At 42.4% G+C, this 19,037-nt stretch overlaps 1 protein-coding gene across 2 annotated transcripts in view; it reads right to left on the bottom strand.

Annotated features, from left to right (window-relative positions):
- Positions 1-17,178, bottom strand: part of LRIG1 (leucine rich repeats and immunoglobulin like domains 1) — a 74,089-nt gene extending 56,911 nt beyond the window's left edge. Inside the window, exon 1 of one of the 2 annotated variants that reach the window (XR_013218335.1) lies at positions 16,731-17,178. Coding sequence is in view for 1 of the 2 variants with exons in the window: in XM_077276001.1 (XP_077132116.1) it covers positions 16,731-16,906 (176 nt within the window). In the remaining variant the exon portion in view is untranslated. The remainder of the gene's footprint in view (positions 1-16,730) is intronic. The other variant, XM_077276001.1, reaches the window with a different exon arrangement.
- Between the last annotated feature and the right edge of the window lie 1,859 nt (positions 17,179-19,037).

The following is a 19,037-nucleotide window of genomic DNA, read 5'->3' on the forward strand; positions in this document are numbered from 1 at the left end:
GTGTGGCGGCTCATGGCAAAACACAAAAATGCATGATTCGCAAAAGAAATAGTCAGGAGGATGCATCTTAGGTGGGAGGCCAGTGGAGAAGGAGGAGGCCAGAGGAGAGGGAGGAGGAGGGAGGGGCCAGAGGAAAGAGGGAGGGGCCAGAGGAAAGAGGGTGGGCCAAAGGAGAGGAAGAAGGCGGGAGGCCAAAGGAGAAAGAGGCGGCGGGAGGCCAGAGGAGAGGGAGAAGGCGGGAGGCCAGAGGAGAGGAAGAAGGCGGGAGGCCAGAGGAGAGGGAGGCCAGAGGAGAGGAAGAAGGCGGGAGGCCAGAGGAGAGGAAGAAGGCGGGAGGCCAGAGGAGAGGAAGAAGGCGGGAGGCCAGAGGAGAGGAAGAAGGCGGGAGGCCAGAGGAGAGGAAGAAGGCGGGAGGCCAGAGGAGAGGAAGAAGGCGGGAGGCCAGAGGAGAGGAAGAAGGCGGGAGGCCAGAGGAGAGGGAGGGCCAGAGGAGAGGAAGAAAGCGGGAGGCCAGAGGAGAACGATGCGGCAGGAGGCCAGAGGAGAGGGAGGCCAGAGGAGAGGAAGAACGCGGGAGGCCAGAGGAGAGCGAGGCCAAAAGGAGAAAGAGGCGGCGGGAGGCCAGAGGAGAGGGAGAAGGCGGGAGGCCAGAGGAGAGAGAGGCGCAATAGGAGAAGGATGCGGCGGGAGGCCAGAGGAGAGGGAGAAGGCGGGAGGCCAGAGGAGAGAGAGGCGCAATAGGAGAAGGATGCGGCAGGAAGCCAGAGGAGAAGGATGCGGCGGGAGGCTAGAGGAGAGGGAGGCCAGAGGAGAAACAAAATTATTTTCAGACAAGCTGAGTACCCTCATTAGAGGCCTCAGCCAGCAGTTTGTAGTTTTTAATGAATGTTTGCTTATTCCACATATAAAACTCCAGGTTTTCCCATGGATTTGACAACAGTCTATGCTTACAGGCCTTGTAGTCACAGGCTCACCACTGTTAATAGGCAAATTACAGCTGCATAAACACTTGCCAGAAAAATATCTGCTCTCTGGGACCCAAGAGACCTAAAATGTTTTGTAGGGGGATGAAGGATATTTACTTTACAACAATTGTGAGCTGCAATGTTAAATACCCCATGAAAACTATAGACATGTGAAGACGGTCATAAATCAACTTTTGAAATAAAACACAGTTGATCCAATCACCAAATCCCTGCTTGTTGTCAATGAATGGAAGCGCTCCGATTTACTCCTATAGATTACAAATTTATATCAGGGCCTGACACCTATGGGTATTTTATGCACTGTCGGGCCGCCCATGAGGAGCCATTGAACCGCCCACGAGGAGCCACTTTTCAAAATGATCCCCATTTCTATATGTGGATGCCGATATTGTTGCTAGTGCCAGTCCATCAGATTAATAGCATTGTAATAAAATAAATATAAAGTGATTTCTCACTTCCATTAGTCTGCAAAAATTCACAGGAAAAAATCACGACTGGATGCTAAGTAATAAAACGCCTGTTTTGCAAAAAGTCATTTCCCGCTTCCTCAAGAGAGATCTCTACTGCCGCTCTTGGTAACGCTCATCTTTAAAAATGATGGTTTTTTTTCCAGATATGCAAACTTTTACCAGATGCACAAAATTCACAGATGACTCATCTTTCATGACCAACTCGTAGACATCGGGCCATAAGCAAGACAAGCTTTCCGTACTACCTCCCTACTGAGCCAGCGCTGGGCCTGATCTCAAATACACATCATGGATTGTTTTCAATTATATTCCAAAAAATTCCTCTAACAATAACTATGAGGCGTCTGGCACCGACACATCCGATACTTTGAAGTCACTTTCCACCAAACTTTTTACAAAAAAAAAAAAGTTAAACTATGCAGCCAGCTTTTCTAGTTTAAGGACGTTTTCTCCCCTATTCTCCCACTGTAAAATGATAGTGAATTTTACAGGAAGCCGACCGACAAGGACTGGTGGAGAGGTCAAACTGTGCTACAAATGGTCCTGTGTCAAAAGGGCGCGAGTCAGGTTAAGGACTTGAGAGCAATTTTCTACAAATCTCCTTTAACAATTAGGGGATTTAGAAGACGTTCAAGAAAGGCTTTCTTTTTTTGTTTTAAAGAAAAAAATAAAAAATGAAATATTGACCGACTGTTTTATACAAGCTTAGAACGCAGAAAAAAAAAAGGACTAATCATGTGGCAATGTCTAATTGATGGGGGCCCAATTGCTGAGAAGTTCTAGATTTTTAGAAATAAGAAGCAGATCAGGACATCCCCCTATTCCCCATGAACCAGAAACGGAGCCTTTCAGAGAGGGACTCATTATGGTGGATAGTCATGACTTCCCCTGACAAAGCCAACGGTAGGATCCAGACGATCTGCAGATTTGTACTGGTGGACACATTTTGAGAGGGGTGTCCACTTAATATGGGACCGAGTAGGTGGGAGAAAATTAATAAACTCACCTAGAGACCAGCGTCTCTTCCCCATACTCCACATCGTGTCCCCCACATGGGCCTACTGGCATCTTCTCTCTGCGAGGGGGCATCAAGAATATACTACAGCCTTCACATTGCATCCGAGCCTGAATAGCAATCGCTTCTTCTAGTTTAGACAGAACATGAATCCAGGGTCCCCCCCCCCCCCCCCCGACAAAACAAGAAATCGTGAGACCATTTAAGGACCCAGTGTGGAGTATAAAGGATCAGCGTCGGTCGATTAAAAAAATATAAGATCTCCCATCATCTTCTGACCATTTCGAATATGAATAGAAGTAATGGATAACCCCTTCGAGAAAAATATGGTGGCCTACTCATCCTTTTCACAACTGGTGGAGGAAATGGGTCAGTTTCTAAGAATCTAATGGCTCCTTCACACTTAAGGGTCTAGAGTTGTAGAAAACCTATACTTGGAATTTTCTCCCAAGACATCTGGGAGTCTCCAGAATTAAAGGGAGACCTCATGTTAGCCAGAAAGAACTAAAACCACTTAAAAACCTTCTAGATTCCAAGAGATTTCTTCCAATCAGTTCTAGAAGGGGGGGAGAACATGGCTAAGGGCAAAAAAAATAATTTGGCAAGGCATTCAATGTCCCCCCAGAAGGGCATACCCAAAGTTAGCAAGTAGGAGCACAAGTATGGCTCTGAAGGTCTACGTCTTAGTTTAGTCATCCTCAAAACGTTGAGTTTTACAGTTCCTCTCTATAGTAAACGTGCACCATACTCCTGGAACTCTAAAGTGAATATGGTGCCCGCTACCAGCTAGTTTCTACCTCAGTATGTAATCTTCACTGGAAGGGTACACATTGCCTCATCAACTCTTTCTACATCAGATTCAAAATCCCCATGAATAGACCCCTCACAATGGCCGCCACCTCGGTCATCCGTATAGATATGTAAATTGAATCATCTCTGACCTGTCAAGTCTGAATTGACATCAATGCATGGTAAGGGGTTCCTTCACATTCAATGAAGGTCTCAATAGAAAGTCAAGCCCACTCCGATGCCCCCTGCCGGGAGTCTCCATGCGTGAAATTGTGTTGTGATTCTCTATTCTACAATCTTCACCCCGGGTGTAAAATGAATTCAGAAAGAAACGGTCTCTGACTATTCTCACCAACAGGGGCCCCTGGGGGACACAATGCTTTTTTTTTTTTTTTTTTTTTAAAAAAAGGAGAACTTTCCTTTTTTTTCCACTTGGATCCTTTATCTACAGTGTGGGCAGAAACCCATTTAATAGATATTCACGAGAATGCAGTCATTGACTAGGAACGTTGACAATAATGAGGTCTAATGCCCCCCATACCCCTATGTCTCGAAGACTGTCGCTAGTTTAGAGGGAGTTCTAGATGAAAGAAAAAAAAAAATCATTAATGGTAATTTTTCTTAAAATTCCTATTTCTTAATCTAGATTTCCAAAAAGGAAAAAAAAAAAATAGGACAGCATCCATAGCGTTTCACCGAATAAGAACAGAGAAAGAACAACAGACTAACATGAGAGGAAACTACAAACAATGGATATAAATTATTATTTTTTGTGAATTTTGTTTTTTTGTATTATGAAAACATAAAAAAAAAATGTTGTTACCAACATTATATAAAAGCTCAAAGATAAAATTAAAAGTACTTTTGGAAAGGGGAATTTAATAGAGGTCTGATAAGGTAGAAAACAAAAGTTAAAGAAAAAATGATAATATTTTGCACTTCAAAAAAAATTATTGTTTCTCATTTACAAAAACCTGTATAGGGGTAAAACTGACTCCTCCAACTAGTGAGGGGATCACCGAAAAAACAACAAAAAAAAAAACAACAAGTGATGCTGAGGAACAATGGGGGTCTTATATAATCCTTGAGAGATTTCCTGGCCGTGCCCACCCACTGAGCCTCTAAGAAGACCTTCTTGCCTGCCGTTTCTAACAGTCATGTTATGTACCAATTACCACCTCCACTCATAACCCCCCCCCCAAAAAAAAAAAAAAACAACCTGCAAATAGCCACTAAACCGAGGCTTTTTTTTCAGCTGTCTTTCTGCTTAAAAAACATTTGGTGCCAAAAGAAAGTGCTCATGGATACTAATCCTTGTTTAATGAAAATGCTGGAAAAACAATTCAGAGAAGAAAAAGTGGAATTTTAAAAAAAAAAAAAAAAAAAAAAAAAAAGAAAGAAACTTTTCCAAAACCACTCCAGAAAAAGAAAATTCTTCCTCCTCAAAAACAGACTGTTTGATGAAGCGGTTGCCGCTTGAAAAATGTGCTGTTTTTTAATGTTTAAAAAAAAAAAAAAAAATTGGTGTTCTGGGCAGATTTTTTTTTTTTCCCAGATCCAAATTTGCTTTACGAAATCAAAAACTCATCCTCATGATACGGTAAAAAAAAAAAAAAAAAAGCATTCAAGCAGAGGAAACCACAGCAATAACCGAACCTTGATGCAGATTTTGCAGCTATGGAATTTCCGCTGCAGAAATCTTGCAGCAAGTCTGTTCGGTGTTAATGCAGCCCTTGGGCCTCTTGCACGCACTGTGAAGACGCAGTAAAACTGCATCATTTTGCAACATGTGAATGCAGCCTTTAGGGTATGTGCACACGTTGCGGAATCTGCTGCGGTTTTCACTGCGGATTTCATCGCGGTTTCTTCTGCGGATTCCTCTGCGGGTTTTCAACTGCACTTTCCTATTGGAAGAATTGACATGCTGCGGAAAATAATCAGCTGCGTTTCCGAGCGGATTTTTCCGCAGCATGTGCACAGCGGGGTTTTTTTTCCCATAGGTTTACATGGTACTGTAAACTTTGGGAAAACTGCTGCGGATCCGCAGCAAAATACGCAGCATGTGCACATACCCCAAGAGTCTCAGGGAGAGAAGGACAGGGCAGCAGGAATTTCCAGAAGTGGCTTCCATCTCTCTTCCCGTTAAGAAAACTTTTTGCAGTTTTGCAATTTTTCAATCCAACATAAATGAATGAAGACGGATGGGGTTAATTTGAAAAACTTGACGCCAGACGTGACCAGTTAGCGAATGTTAGCCGCATTTGTGTTTGGCGTGGAGTAAAACACCGGACATTAATACCCTGAGAATGAGACGAGCAGATTGGGATTTGCAGTAGTTGTGGTCTATGGGACGTTACAAAACGAGACGGACTCAACTTACACATACAAGAAAAAAAAAAGTCATAAAAAAAAAAACAAAAAAAAAAAAAACACCCAGAACTTCCCACAAACAGAAATGGCAAAGAGAATAATAAACTGACCCGATCACTGCGGTCTGTAATGTTTAGACTCCGGCACCTGGTGTGCAGCCCACATGAAGAAGTTTCGCCTCTCGCTCCAGGTGCGAGCGGATAAACAATAAAAGCCTTTTTCAAATGCATCGTACGAGTGATATACGGCGATTGCTCAATATTACAGATCCAAAGTGTCTATTGCCTCACTCAGCAGTAACGCACCACAGATGGCACTTAAAGAGCCCCTCCGACAATGACCAAAACGGAAGAAAGGATCAGGAATCGCCTTAATAAAATAGAGAAAATGCAATTGAGAAAATAGTAGCCTTCTTCCAGAATCAGAGCTAACTACAGGTTGTGTCTTGCATTGCATCCCAGCTTCTGAGAAAGCGAATGGTGCAAAAGCTGTAATACCACCCGTAGCCAGAGGTGGCGCTATTTTTTTTATTTTTTTTAAAGGAATGCTGTAGATGTTTTTCAAAACCCTTTAAAAAAAAAAAAAAAAAAGTTGACCGAAAGAAGGAAAACTGCAGGCAAATCTGATCTGTGTTAGGGCTCATTCACACGTCTGATTTTTCCATGTATGAGAAAAACTGACAGCACAGACCCAGCACAGACCCAGCACAGACCCAGCACAGACCCAGCACAGACCCAGCACAGACCCAGCACAGACCCAGCACAGACCCAGCACAGACCCAGCACAGACCCAGCACAGACCCAGCACAGACCCAGCACAGACCCAGCACAGACCCAGCACAGACCCAGCACAGACCCAGCACAGACCCAGCACAGACCCAGCACAGACCCAGCACAGACCCAGCACAGACCCAGCACAGACCCAGCACAGACCCAGCACAGACCCAGCACAGACCCAGCACAGACCCAGCACAGACCCAGCACAGACCCAGCACAGACCCAGCACAGACCCAGCACAGACCCAGCACAGACCCAGCACAGACCCAGCACAGACCCAGCACGTCGTGCGTGAATGAGCCTTTGGACAGAGTTCAGGGTTTGAGGAGGCCGTGCATGACTCACGGAAAAATCCATGAACCCACTGCCGAAAAACACCATTTACAAGCATGGACCAGACTGAAGTAGCTTGTACATCACTCCATGAATCAAACTAAAAAGGATATTTCCACAATTAAAAGTACAGTAATCAACTATCCATAACTTACTGATTTCCGGGGATTGGACTGCTGAGACCCAGAGTGATCCTATAGAACCGTCCCATCTGTCACACATGCTTGACCTACCCACGAATGTCTAATGGGGTTGCTGGTAATAGCAAAGACCTGTACTCTTTCGAGCTGACGAGCCCCATTTTCGGGATTGCCAGAGGTTTTGGCATTCAGACCCCAGAGACCAACAACTTTTAAAATTATAGAAATACTCCTTTACAAAGATGTTAAGGAAAGACTCGATAAGTAAAGGTCCAACGCTGAACTCCTAGGTGGCTTTACTGCATTACGTAGGGCAATAAAACACTTAAATCCTTCACACCCTGCTCCTGCTGGACAACACTTGACCATATCATGGAAGATTGAAAGGTCGTTCAGTAGCCTCTTATCAGTACGCAGAGAAAAGTGTTTCCACTTGAGACAAGAGCTGAGCTGAAGATAAGATAGACAAATCTTCTCCACAGACGAGATTACAGAGAGCGACAGGAGGAGCAAGGAGTGGGAACAATAGCCATCTATGGCCGGTGGACCTGGACACAGTGGGTTCACATCTTTGAGCCCTTCAGAAGGGCAATCATAAAAAAAATACTATTTTTAAATGCATTAACATTGCAACTTTTTTTGTGGGAGATCTTTTTCATTCGATTTGTAGGACTTCCATAATTGCTCAGAGATGTTAAGGTGCCACCACACTGTAGACCAGTGACAGCCGAATGCTCAATTGCCCGACTACCACCTCTCTCGGCTTCCCCAAATGGGTTGAAAAAAAAAATGGAGAAAACTGCAAGCAGACGGCTCTGATGACGACTTGTCTGCCAGGAGAACAAAATGAAGAGGAGTATAGATCCAAACCGAGGAGGTCGGGACTCGGGACACCAAACATCAGAAGGTCAGCCTGAAATCGATGGGTTGGACAGCATTTAAAATGGTTGTCAGTAGGTCCTAAGCCGTCTATATTGGCATATAGGTCATGGAAAGTTGAATAAGGTGATACCTTGATATCTGCGATCCGATGTTTTATTCCAGAGAAATCCACATTTTTCCTAATATGTAAATGAGCTGTTACGATCTATGGGCTGGACATAGATCTCCCTGAGACTCCGCCTCCAGAGATTTTAAATGAAAGGCGGCATTACCACTGTAATACATGTAATTACTGGCAGTCTATTCTACTGATCGCAACCTTTCGTTTATGGACAGGTCTGGAGGCAGATTCTCAGGGAGATCTATGTCCGGCCCATAGATCTTAACAGCTCATTTACATATTAAGAAAAAAATGTGGATTTCTCTGGAATAAGACATCAGATTGAAGCGATCAATGCATCATTTAATAATAATAATAATAATAATAATAATAATAATTTTATTTATATAGCGCCAACATATTCCGCAGCGCTTTACAACTTATAGAGGGGACTTATACAGACAACAGACATTACAGCATAACAGAAATCACAGTTCAAAACAGATACCAGGAGGAATGAGGGCCCTGCTGCTCGCAAGCTTACAATCTATGAGGAAAAGGGGAGACACAAGAGGTGGATGGTAACAATTGCTTTAGTTATTTGGACCAGCCATAGTGTAAGGCTCGGGTGTTCATGTAAAGCTGCATGAACCAGTTAACTGCCTAAGTATGTAACAGTACAGACACAGAGGCTATTAACTGCATAAAGTGTATGAGAACATGATGGAGGAACGTGATTATGTTGTTGTTTTTTATTAATAGGCCACACAGGGATAATTAGGTTAATGCGTTGAGGCGGTAGGCCAATCTGAACAAATGAGTTTTTAGTGCACGCTTAAAACTGTGGGGATTGGGGATTAATTGTATTAACCTAGGTAGTGCATTCCAAAGAATCGGCGCAGCACGTGTAAAGTCTTGGAGACGGGAGTGGGAGGTTCTGATTATTGAGGATGCTAACCTGAGGTCATTAGCAGAGCGGAGGGCACGGGTAGGTTGGTAGACTGAGACCAGAGAGGAGATGTAGGGTGGTGCTGAGCCATGGAGTGCTTTGTGGATGAGGGTAGTAGTTTTGTACTGGATTCTGGATTGGATGGGTAGCCAGTGTAATGACTGGCACAAGGTAGAGGCATCGGTGTAACGGTTGGCGAGGAATATGATTTAAGCAAGTTTCTTTGACATTTATGCCCATATAAATGACTAAGGAGGGATGATCCTACTAACAGTTTCTTTAAATGTGTACAGAGAGGGTCTATAGATTTTTGACGAAGAATCTTCTCCAATTAATTTACAAATAGATGTCTCCTTATTTTGGCTGACCATCATTTGGAATTTATATCTTATTGTTTGAAGATGTGATTTGTCAGGACGATTTATTTGTCGGTCATTTGTTTGCATGTGTGACATTGTCTGTGTGACACGATGGTCCAAATCCACCAGATCGTTTTCCACATTTTTTTTTTTTAAAGTTGCCTCCCTAATTTGACAGTTTCGCCTACCATGTTGATGGTTGGATGATTGGATCACATTGTACATATTAGAAACAGATCTTTCCCAAATGTGCCATAAACGGTAACGTTCGGCTCAGCAAAAGATGATCCTTCCCAAGTATGGAGCCCCAGAAAAGTGAGGCCTCCTTAACTTTAGGATTCTTCTCCAATTTCTATGTCTTCTAAGATGATGGGTATCACGGACTCTAGATGGCACGGCATGACCACACAGTCTCTGACATGGAATGCTTTTAGTCAATATGGCACAGACGTAATAAAATCTGCACAGACAGGAGGTAGACGGCCAAAAGTCACTTTTTGCACACGTGCCCCACTGTGTTATAGAAGGAGCGAGCCACATGTGAGAAGCATTAGGTGAAGGACCCTGCGGTAGGACAACCTCCTGCCCATTCCTGAGAGCAGCTGAGGCCTCACTTCCCTTTGCCTAAAAAGCAAATGCTTCATCACTGGAGCTGAAGACTATTTTGACAAGTGGAATTCACATGTGGTGGACAAAAGCTGACCGAGTAGATCCGAGCTGCGTATCAATGGCTGGCGGATGCCCATCTATATCCAGTATGCCAACGCTTGGCACGTCTAATGATCCCACCGGCAGGAGTCACTTCTCATATACGTGTACGTTAATCTCATGCAAAGAGTCTGTGAGGATCAGGACGAAAATTTCCCCAAAAATACAGAACACGAAGCTGCCGACTCAGATATCAGAAGCTCATCAGCCACTGACCGTGCCGATTTAGGTTGGATCTCCTGTCCTTCTAATGTACATGGAGGTCTCAAAAGTTAGATCTCAAGGAGAGAAAAAAAAAAAAAAAAAAAAAAAAAATCGGGACTGTAGGGTTTTAATTATTTAATCCATTTCTTTGAGGAGGGTAAAATTATTTAAAGGACCCACTGGACATTAAAATGGACCATCTGATGTCTAGTGGGTGGCCTCCAACTCTACCCCCAAAAGAATTTAATCTGAGAAGAAAAGGATCAGGTAGCGAGAATTTCGACGCCCAATCTTTTTGTTTTCAGGGCCTCCCTGATGAGTTTGGGGGAGAGGAAGGACCAAGCAGTTGGAAGCTTTATCGCCCCAATCCATCCTTTTTTAGGCAACTTTTGCCTCTCTCCCAGTTGGGAAAAAAAAGATACATGAGCGCTTACGTGTACCGAGGAGTTAGAGATGACTGCCAGACGAGTGTTCACTCAGCAAATTGCTCTCAACTTTGGTTTGGTGGCTGATATCAACACAAAAATATCTTATGTCCAAAGGGGAGAATATTGGATATTCACTCTGAGTCATTGCCATCTGACTATTAAAAAAATAATAATAATACTAATACAGTAATAATAATAATAATAATAATAAGGTAATAATAAACAACAACAATAATAACTAAGAAACATAATAATATTATATATATATATATATATATATATATATATATATATATATATATATATATATTAAAAAATAGGTTTGTAAAAAGATACATATCTTAGGTCAAGAAAAATATATAAAAACAGTAATGATATTTTTATTACTTATTTTAAAACTATTAGTATTTATATAAAAAAAAAAATATATATATATATATGTATTTGTATTTTTTTTATTAATAATAAACTATATTTTTTATATAAATACTATATTTATATTAATATATATTTTTATTTATAGTAATAAATATTATATTTAATAAAAATGTTTTTATTTGTAATATATAATTTTTTTTCCCCTCTTTCTTGACCCAATTTAGGCATTTTCGGTGGTTGGGGGGGGTTAACAAGTGACAGTGGAGAATCTCACCCCCGTCCGTTCCTGGGACCTACATTTAGACAAGGTCACCAGAGGGAAGGCTATAATTAATTTTTTAGTAGGCCCTGAGGCAGATTATCCTTATTTTCACACTTTACACAGCGTGGCTGTCATTTTTCCCACCGAGCATCGTTATGATCACAAGCGTATTTTTGCGGTGGCAGCTGCGGTGGACAAGGACTTAATGGAAAGAAAAGCCGACATGACTGGTCGTTATTAAACACGCTCTTCTCGGCCCCCAGAGCCAGGAAGGGAATGGGAACGTTTGTCATTCTTCCCGCTTTCCAGCTTTTTCAGAATTGCCAGATTTTCCACAATCCCGCCACGAAATCCATGCAAATTTTGCCACCGATTCTTCCGATTTCATCCTTGACTTTGGATAGGGAAAAGAACCCGCGATGAAACTGCGTGATGAATCTATTATATAACGCATGCAAACCTGCCGAGTGCCCTCTAAGTGATACGGTCATCTCAAGGACACAAAATAATATAATCATTGAGGGTCCGACCTCTGTGAACCCCGCCGATCCTGACAATGAAAGGGATGCAGGGCTCAGTGGCTAAGGAGCTTCCCATGGAGCATGTGGCACGGCTGTAACAATACCACCCCAATCTGTATGTGCCTGCAGTGATCTTCAGTCCATCCTCCTCCAATCATAGGAAAACCTGCTACCAATAAACGGATCGCAAAACGCAGGAAACACGAAAAATTCTAAAAAAAAAAAGATTAAAAAAAGATTTAAAAAAAAAACACATCGGGTCTCGTAAAGGACAGATGTGCACAAAGTCACTTACAGATAAAGTAAGCCTGTGTATCGAAAAAGACAAAGCACTAATTGTAAATGTCAACAGTGGTTGGCCGGACTAGTGATAAGAGAGACAGATTTAGCCCTCCCTTATCACTGAGCCAATAATGCACATCAATAAAAAGCCACAAGCCGGCTGTACGCAGCTAATACCGTACGTCATACTATACCGCTATCGTACAGACAATTTTATGTGCAAAACCCTTAAAATGCTTTGACCAATTTTCAACTGAACCAAACCACTAGGCTCAGTGGGTAAGAGCACCAAAACCAAAAATAACTAATCCAATATATTTTGGCCCCAATTGATCACTTTCCTTAAGCAGTTTGCTCTCTTAGTGTCTTTAGTGTTTATGCCATTTTTATTGTAGCTAGACAACTTTGCCTTGGGCCTTATTTAGACATCAGAGTTGTTGTTTTTTACATGTACGAGAAAAGCAGACGGAGTTTCATTAATTATTTTCATCACAGTTTAGTTGGTGTTTCACTGATGAGAAAAAAAACAATTTTGACCTTCGATCAGTCAAGTACGGATGTCAGAGTGCGGTCTGATTTTTTTCATGGAAAAATAAAATGATATATTTATTAATAAAACAATAATTATTATAAATATATACTTTATCCGAGCCAAATCCTGTGCAGAGTCACACAGTTGTGCATGGGCTTCACTACAAATCTGTAATATGGACCCATAACGTGCATCATTGGGCAACGCCTCCATATACCGAAAAGCTTTATAGCAATTTTCGGTCGCCGTAGCTTTTATCTAAGAAGAAATGACGGGACATGAGCAGGTGCTCAACAGCGCCCCTCTGGTCATAAGGACAAATTGCATCTAATGGGTAAAACTCATGGAAAAATAAAATCCTTAGGTCGTTTTCCAAATGTTGAGGTTTGCTCTTGAGTCATAACGTAGGCTCATTATAGGTAACGGTTATTAACATTATTACGGGTTTCTCAGTGTCATACAGTGCACTTTCCTAGCAGTGCTATACAGAAGTATCAGGGAGGGCATCAATCCAGTAAAGAGATGGGTGAAAAGATAATTTGAGCTTTTAAACAGCAAGCATCTAAAATTTCTACAAAAAAAAACAGAAAAATTGCAAATTAAATAAAATAATTACAGAACTTGTCAAAAATGACAAAACTTAAAGTAAAAGAAAATTAGCAAAAAAATTTATTTAAAATAAATAATATTTACAAAATCCTTAAAATGTCATTTTTTTAATTTAATTTTATTTTTTTCGGGTTGATTTATGGGAAGGAACCTGAAGGTGACAATAATATTCAGCCAAATGGAAACATGTGCATTGTGGTAAATGGATGCCTTCTCTTACAAAAAACTCACCAAGTCATCTAATTAAAGCAAGGATGGGATCGTTTAGGAGAAGATACAAGGTTTTCCCTGGTAGGACTAAAATAAGGAAACCACAAGAAGCCATTAAAAAAAAAAAAAAAAGTCAGATGGGTGGGATTCATTGCCAACAAAATGGAACATTATCCATATGGGGGTCCAATAAATGGCAGAAGGAAGAGTTTCAACTAAAGCAAATAAATAGTAATAAAAAAAGTTATGTATTTAAACACAATAAAAATACAATGTGGCTTTTGTCAATTCCAGAATTTTTCAATTGAACTGGGCTCAGTGGGTAAGTGTGCCGACACCTGGAAACATAATGGTGAACGTAAAGAAACAGGATACAATGGATTTTAACAGTGCGCCAATAACTTAGTTACTAGTAGTTTTTCGCTTCTCCATTAAGGGGGAAAATCCCCTTTAAAACCTAATAACCCACTTTGGATCCCGTGACCGCATGAGTCAGAGACGCTCTTGGAAAAGTCATAACAGTAATATTCATGGCCAAGAAATAAAAATAATTTTTCGTTCGCGACCCTCTGAACTGTAAGATGTCCTCATCTACTGTACTCGGCGCTGTCAATCATCCGCGCCCCCCCCCCCCCCCCGGTATCACAACAGCCCCTTGCTTTCTCCAGGACGGTAAAGGGTTGTGACCTTTCCAAGGTATTGAAATAGATTTGCATGACAGTATTCCCACAACCCGGGCCTCACGGTTTATGATTTCCACCTGTTAATTTGCTCTTTTATCACGAGGAACGATCAAAGCGGACATAAAACTACAATGGTCCCACGTATGTTTAACCCAGCGTAGACTGGATTGTGTCAGGACGAGGAGAACTCAAACCGTGCAGGGAAAAGTTGGCGAGAAGACAGAACTTTTAGAAAGTATCTTAAATGCATTACATTTTTTTTTTTTTTTGCTACATTTTCGATTCTATGTTACCACAATTGGTGTATACTTCTTTTTTTAAAACAATTGCGGTGATCATTGCCATGTGATCATTTCTGGTTAAAGCACCGGTGATGTATTGGATGAGCATTAATCATGGGAAACTCAAAGTTTTACAGTCTGTACTTAACTAAGAAAACGAAGCCATATAAACCCCCAAACAAACCACAAATCTTGTAGGGGGATGTAAACTTTTTGAAACAGATAAAAAAAAAAAAAAAAAAATTACCAAACTTTTCCAAAAGTTTCCTTATATTGTATCAGATCATAAATATTAGGAATCTTACTAAGAGGAGAGCAAAAAAAAAAAAAAAAGCTAACTAAGGTATTGAAAAGTGTTTCATAGCACTACAATCCTCATCATACTACACAAGAGGAAGCTGCCCGAGGTGGGGGGCTACTTTAAATCCACAGCATCGCAGGGGACTCGTCTTTCCCCAATTTACAACATGTAAACCAGAGACCACCGAAGTTATTAGTACATTCCCAGTCTCAACTTAAAAAAAAAAGAAAAAAAAAAAAAGAAAGGAAATTAAAAACATACGGTAAATATTTGGGAAAAACAAAGAAGACAAACAAAATATTTAAATGTTAAACAAACACTGTTTATTTTCTACTGTTGTTATTTACGTACTTAATGCTAACATATCCCATAAACTCAGTCACACAGTGAAGAGGTCAAAAAGACCCCTCCGAGAGGCAACCTGCAACCTTACCGGACCCAAGAGGTCAAAACTGTTTGTAACTTTTTGGGAATGGTCAATCTTACAGACCTACAGATTCCCTCTGCTACATTTTATAAGGTTTTACATCGTCGTCCACACTTTTAAAGTTGCAAAAGTTTCCAAAACTTATTAAAAAAAAAAAAAACGTATCCACGAACCACAACGACAGACGCTCCTGCACTTTAGTAAGTGGCTCTGAGCAAACTGCAACCAGAAAATCACATTGGCAATAATTCATCGGACCCTAATTTGCATCATTTCCCCTCAAGATTCGGAATGTAAAAACCAACCTGAAAACATGGATTATATTATCGTGAGATTTTAGAAGAACACAAAGGTTCGCTTGGCAGATCGCCCAACATAAAACACACCTGGCGCAGCAGTAGTAACGTATACAGCAGACACAAATCACAGGCTCGGAATCACGGCAGGGGGGCATACAAACCAGGAAAACTACAACTCCCAGCATGACCTGGCAGGTCAAATTGCATCATGATGTTTCTCAGAGAGAAAGTCAAGCATGCTGGGAGTTGCAGTTCTACGCCTCCTAGAGAGCAAAAATTTGTTACAGCATTCTGGAAGTTTTAGTTTTTAAACAACCGGAGACCCCCAAAGTAGTAAGCGCATGATGGGTGATGTAGTTCCCAAACTCGTGGAAAACCACAGGCCCTCGAGGTGTGCGTGGAACTGTAGTTTTGCAACCCGTGGAGTGGCACAGACCATGAGGCAATAGGAGTTTTGAAACTCTTGGAAAGTCATAACTGTCAGGGCATGCTGGGAGATGTAGTTCCCAAACTGGTTAAGAACCACAGGCCATAACGGAACACTGGGAACTGTAGTTTTGCAACTCCCAGAACACAGCAGGCTGCCAGGGAATACTGGAAGCTGGAGTTTTGCAACTTATTTTAGATGCACAAATTGTCAGGGGGGACAGCTGGGGAGCTGCAGTATAGCACCTAACATTATGTCACACACAGGCAGTTAGGGCATGCTGGAGGTTGTAGTACCACAGACTGTAGATAAGTATTGGGACCATTTGCAAGTTGGAAGTTTCCCATAGAGACATAGAGTAACTAGAAATTAATTCAGCACCAGAAGAAAATCAGGAGCAACAGATAGAAATAAATAAATGCTCAGAACTTCCCTCCTGTCTGATACATTGCAGCCATCTGCTAATCCAGAACCTCTAATAATCCAGAAAGCATGCACACATACATATATACACACATTGCAGCCATCTGCTAATCCAGAACCTCTAATAATCCAGAAAGCATGCACACATACATATATACACACATTGCAGCCATCTGCTAATCCAGAACCTCTAATAATCCAGAAAGCATGCACACATACATATATACACACATTGCAGCCATCTGCTAATCCAGAACCTCTAATAATCCAGAAAGCATGCACACATACATATATACACACATTGCAGCCATCTGCTAATCCAGAACCTCTAATAATCCAGAAAGCATGCACACATACATATATACACACATTGCAGCCATCTGCTAATCCAGAACCTCTAATAATCCAGAAAGCATGCACCGTGTGTAGATTACAGGTATATACACACAGATAATACTTGACTATATACAGTATATACATACACAATGCAGCCATCTGCTAATCCAGAACACATGACATGACACAGATAATCTATAGACATGTATGTGGCCAGCAGTGGGTGATCAGGGGGCTGTGCAGGACTTACAGGTGGGCTGCCCACGCAGGGATGTCAGTGGGCGCCTCCGTCAGCCCCCGGTGGCTGCAGTCCACCATCTCCCCGGTGCAGGTGCAGCTGGTGGGACAGGGGGTCCTGGAGGCCCGGGAACATCCCAGGAGGAGGAGGCAGAGCGCCAGGATCCGTCCTGCCCGGGGCTGCTGCATGTTGTAATCCGCTCTGAAGCCGCTAATTGTAGACTGATCGCTGCTGATGAGCAGGAATCACACGGATCCCTCCATGTCCCGGCAGCAGCGGATACCGGCGGTCCTCCTTGTCGGGGGGCTCCTGCGTCCAGGACAGGGATGAGCCGGCGGATGGGCGCTGTATCCCGGCAGCAGCGCGCACTCTCCCGCTGTAGAGCCCCCTGCACACCGCTCTGCTCTGCTGCTCCTCCGCCTCTGGACTGCCTGGATTCAATTCCCCGAGTAACGCGCGCTCTGATTGGTTCTCTCAAACTCTATGTCATTGGTGGTTGTATCGAGGCTTCTGATTGGTCAGCGATATTCCCCTTCTTTCGCTCCTTCATTCTTTTCCTTCACTTTTGATTTTTAGTGAAACTCTTGTCACTGGCTATAGGCAGCGGTGCGAGAGCGCAGGACAATGCAAAGCGGCGCACTTACCCCTTGCAACCAACCACATTCCAGCTTTCTTTTTGTATTATTTTTTATAAAATATAAGCAGTGACCTTATTGGTGGACATGAATATCTGTGTCATCCTATCAGATTCCAGCTTTCATATAGAAAATGAAAGCAATTATTTGATTGGTTGCTGTTGGAAACACCAGTGAGAACCAGAATCTGATTGGTTGCTATGGGTAATTCAGTCACAATTCCCCCAATCAGGTTGTTACCTAATTAACATAAATGTGACCAAAAATTTAAAAATGGCGTGATAAGTGTGACACTAGCCATTTTTTTAGGCCAGAAAATGGCGCTATGGCATGTTCTGCACTTTATTCATTTTTTTTTTTCAGAAATGGAAACATGACAGTAAATCATTAAATTGTACCAGTCACCACTAATACCTGAGAAAGTTTTAATACACCATAAGGCTGAGTTCAGAGGTTGCGTATCTGCGTGTGGATTTTACACGCAGGGTTTCTGCACATAAAATCCGTAGCACTTTCCAGCACCAGCTACGTGGATGATATCCACGTGCTGCGTTTTTTGCTGTAGAATCTACACAGAGATTGATTTTTGTTGCGTTTTTGTTTGGTTTTTTTTAAATCCGTGACATGACAATCTCTGTTGAGGAGACGCACTTTTTTTGTTTTGGGTTTTACCCGTTCATTTCAGTGGGGGACCCTAAATCCGCAGGTGTAACAGCTGTCGTGCAATTGCGTTTCCACAACAGCAGATGCGCATAAAACCGCGTGAATGGGTGCGGAAAATATCCACGGGTCATAAATGTAGATTTTCCGTTTAGAAATCCGAGCAGAAAATGGACCCAGTCTAAGGGTGTGTGCACACAGCACATAAAACAGTATGACACTGTCTCGCCAGCAGGCCGTGGAGAAAAATCCAGACTATAAATTGACAGTTCCTGTGGATTTGACATCCGCAGCATGTTAAAGGGGTTTTCTGATTCCCTCCGCTGCAGTTTTTTTTTTCAAAACCTCGCCCTCCCCATTTTCAGTGCTGAACCTCCATGTCTCTTATTGTCTGCAGCGCTGACTTCACATCATCATTGAGCACTGCATCAGTAGACAGCACGACTGGCTCAATGCCGCTAAGTTCACTGATTGGCTGCAGCTCTGGCTTCACATCATCATTGAGCACAGCGTCAGTAGACAGCACGACTGGCTCAATGCCGCTAAGTTCACTGATTGGCTGCAGCGCTGGCTTCACATCATCATTGAGCACAGCGTCAGTAGACAGCACGACTGGCTCAATGCTGCTAAGTTCACTGATTGGCTGCAGTGCTGAATTCACATCATCATTGAGCACAGCGTCAGTAGACAGCACAACTGGCTCAATGCCGCTGAGTTCACTGATTGGCTGCAGCGCTGACTTCACATCATCATTGAGCACAGCGTCCATAGACAGCACGACTGGATCAATGCCGCTGAGTTCACTGGTTGGCTGCAGCGCTGACTTCACATCATCATTGAGCATAGCGTCAGTAGACAGCACGACTGGATAAATGCCGCTGGGTTCACTGATTGGCTGCAGCGCTGAGTTCACATCATCATTGAGCACAGCGTCAGTAGACAGCACGAATGGCTCAATGCCGCTGAGTTCATTGATTGGCTGCAGCGCTGAGTTCACATCATCATTGAGCACAGCATCAGTAGA

The sequence above is a fragment of the Ranitomeya variabilis genome, chromosome 8 (assembly GCF_051348905.1).
Source record: "Ranitomeya variabilis isolate aRanVar5 chromosome 8, aRanVar5.hap1, whole genome shotgun sequence".
NCBI lineage: Eukaryota > Metazoa > Chordata > Amphibia > Anura > Dendrobatidae > Ranitomeya > Ranitomeya variabilis.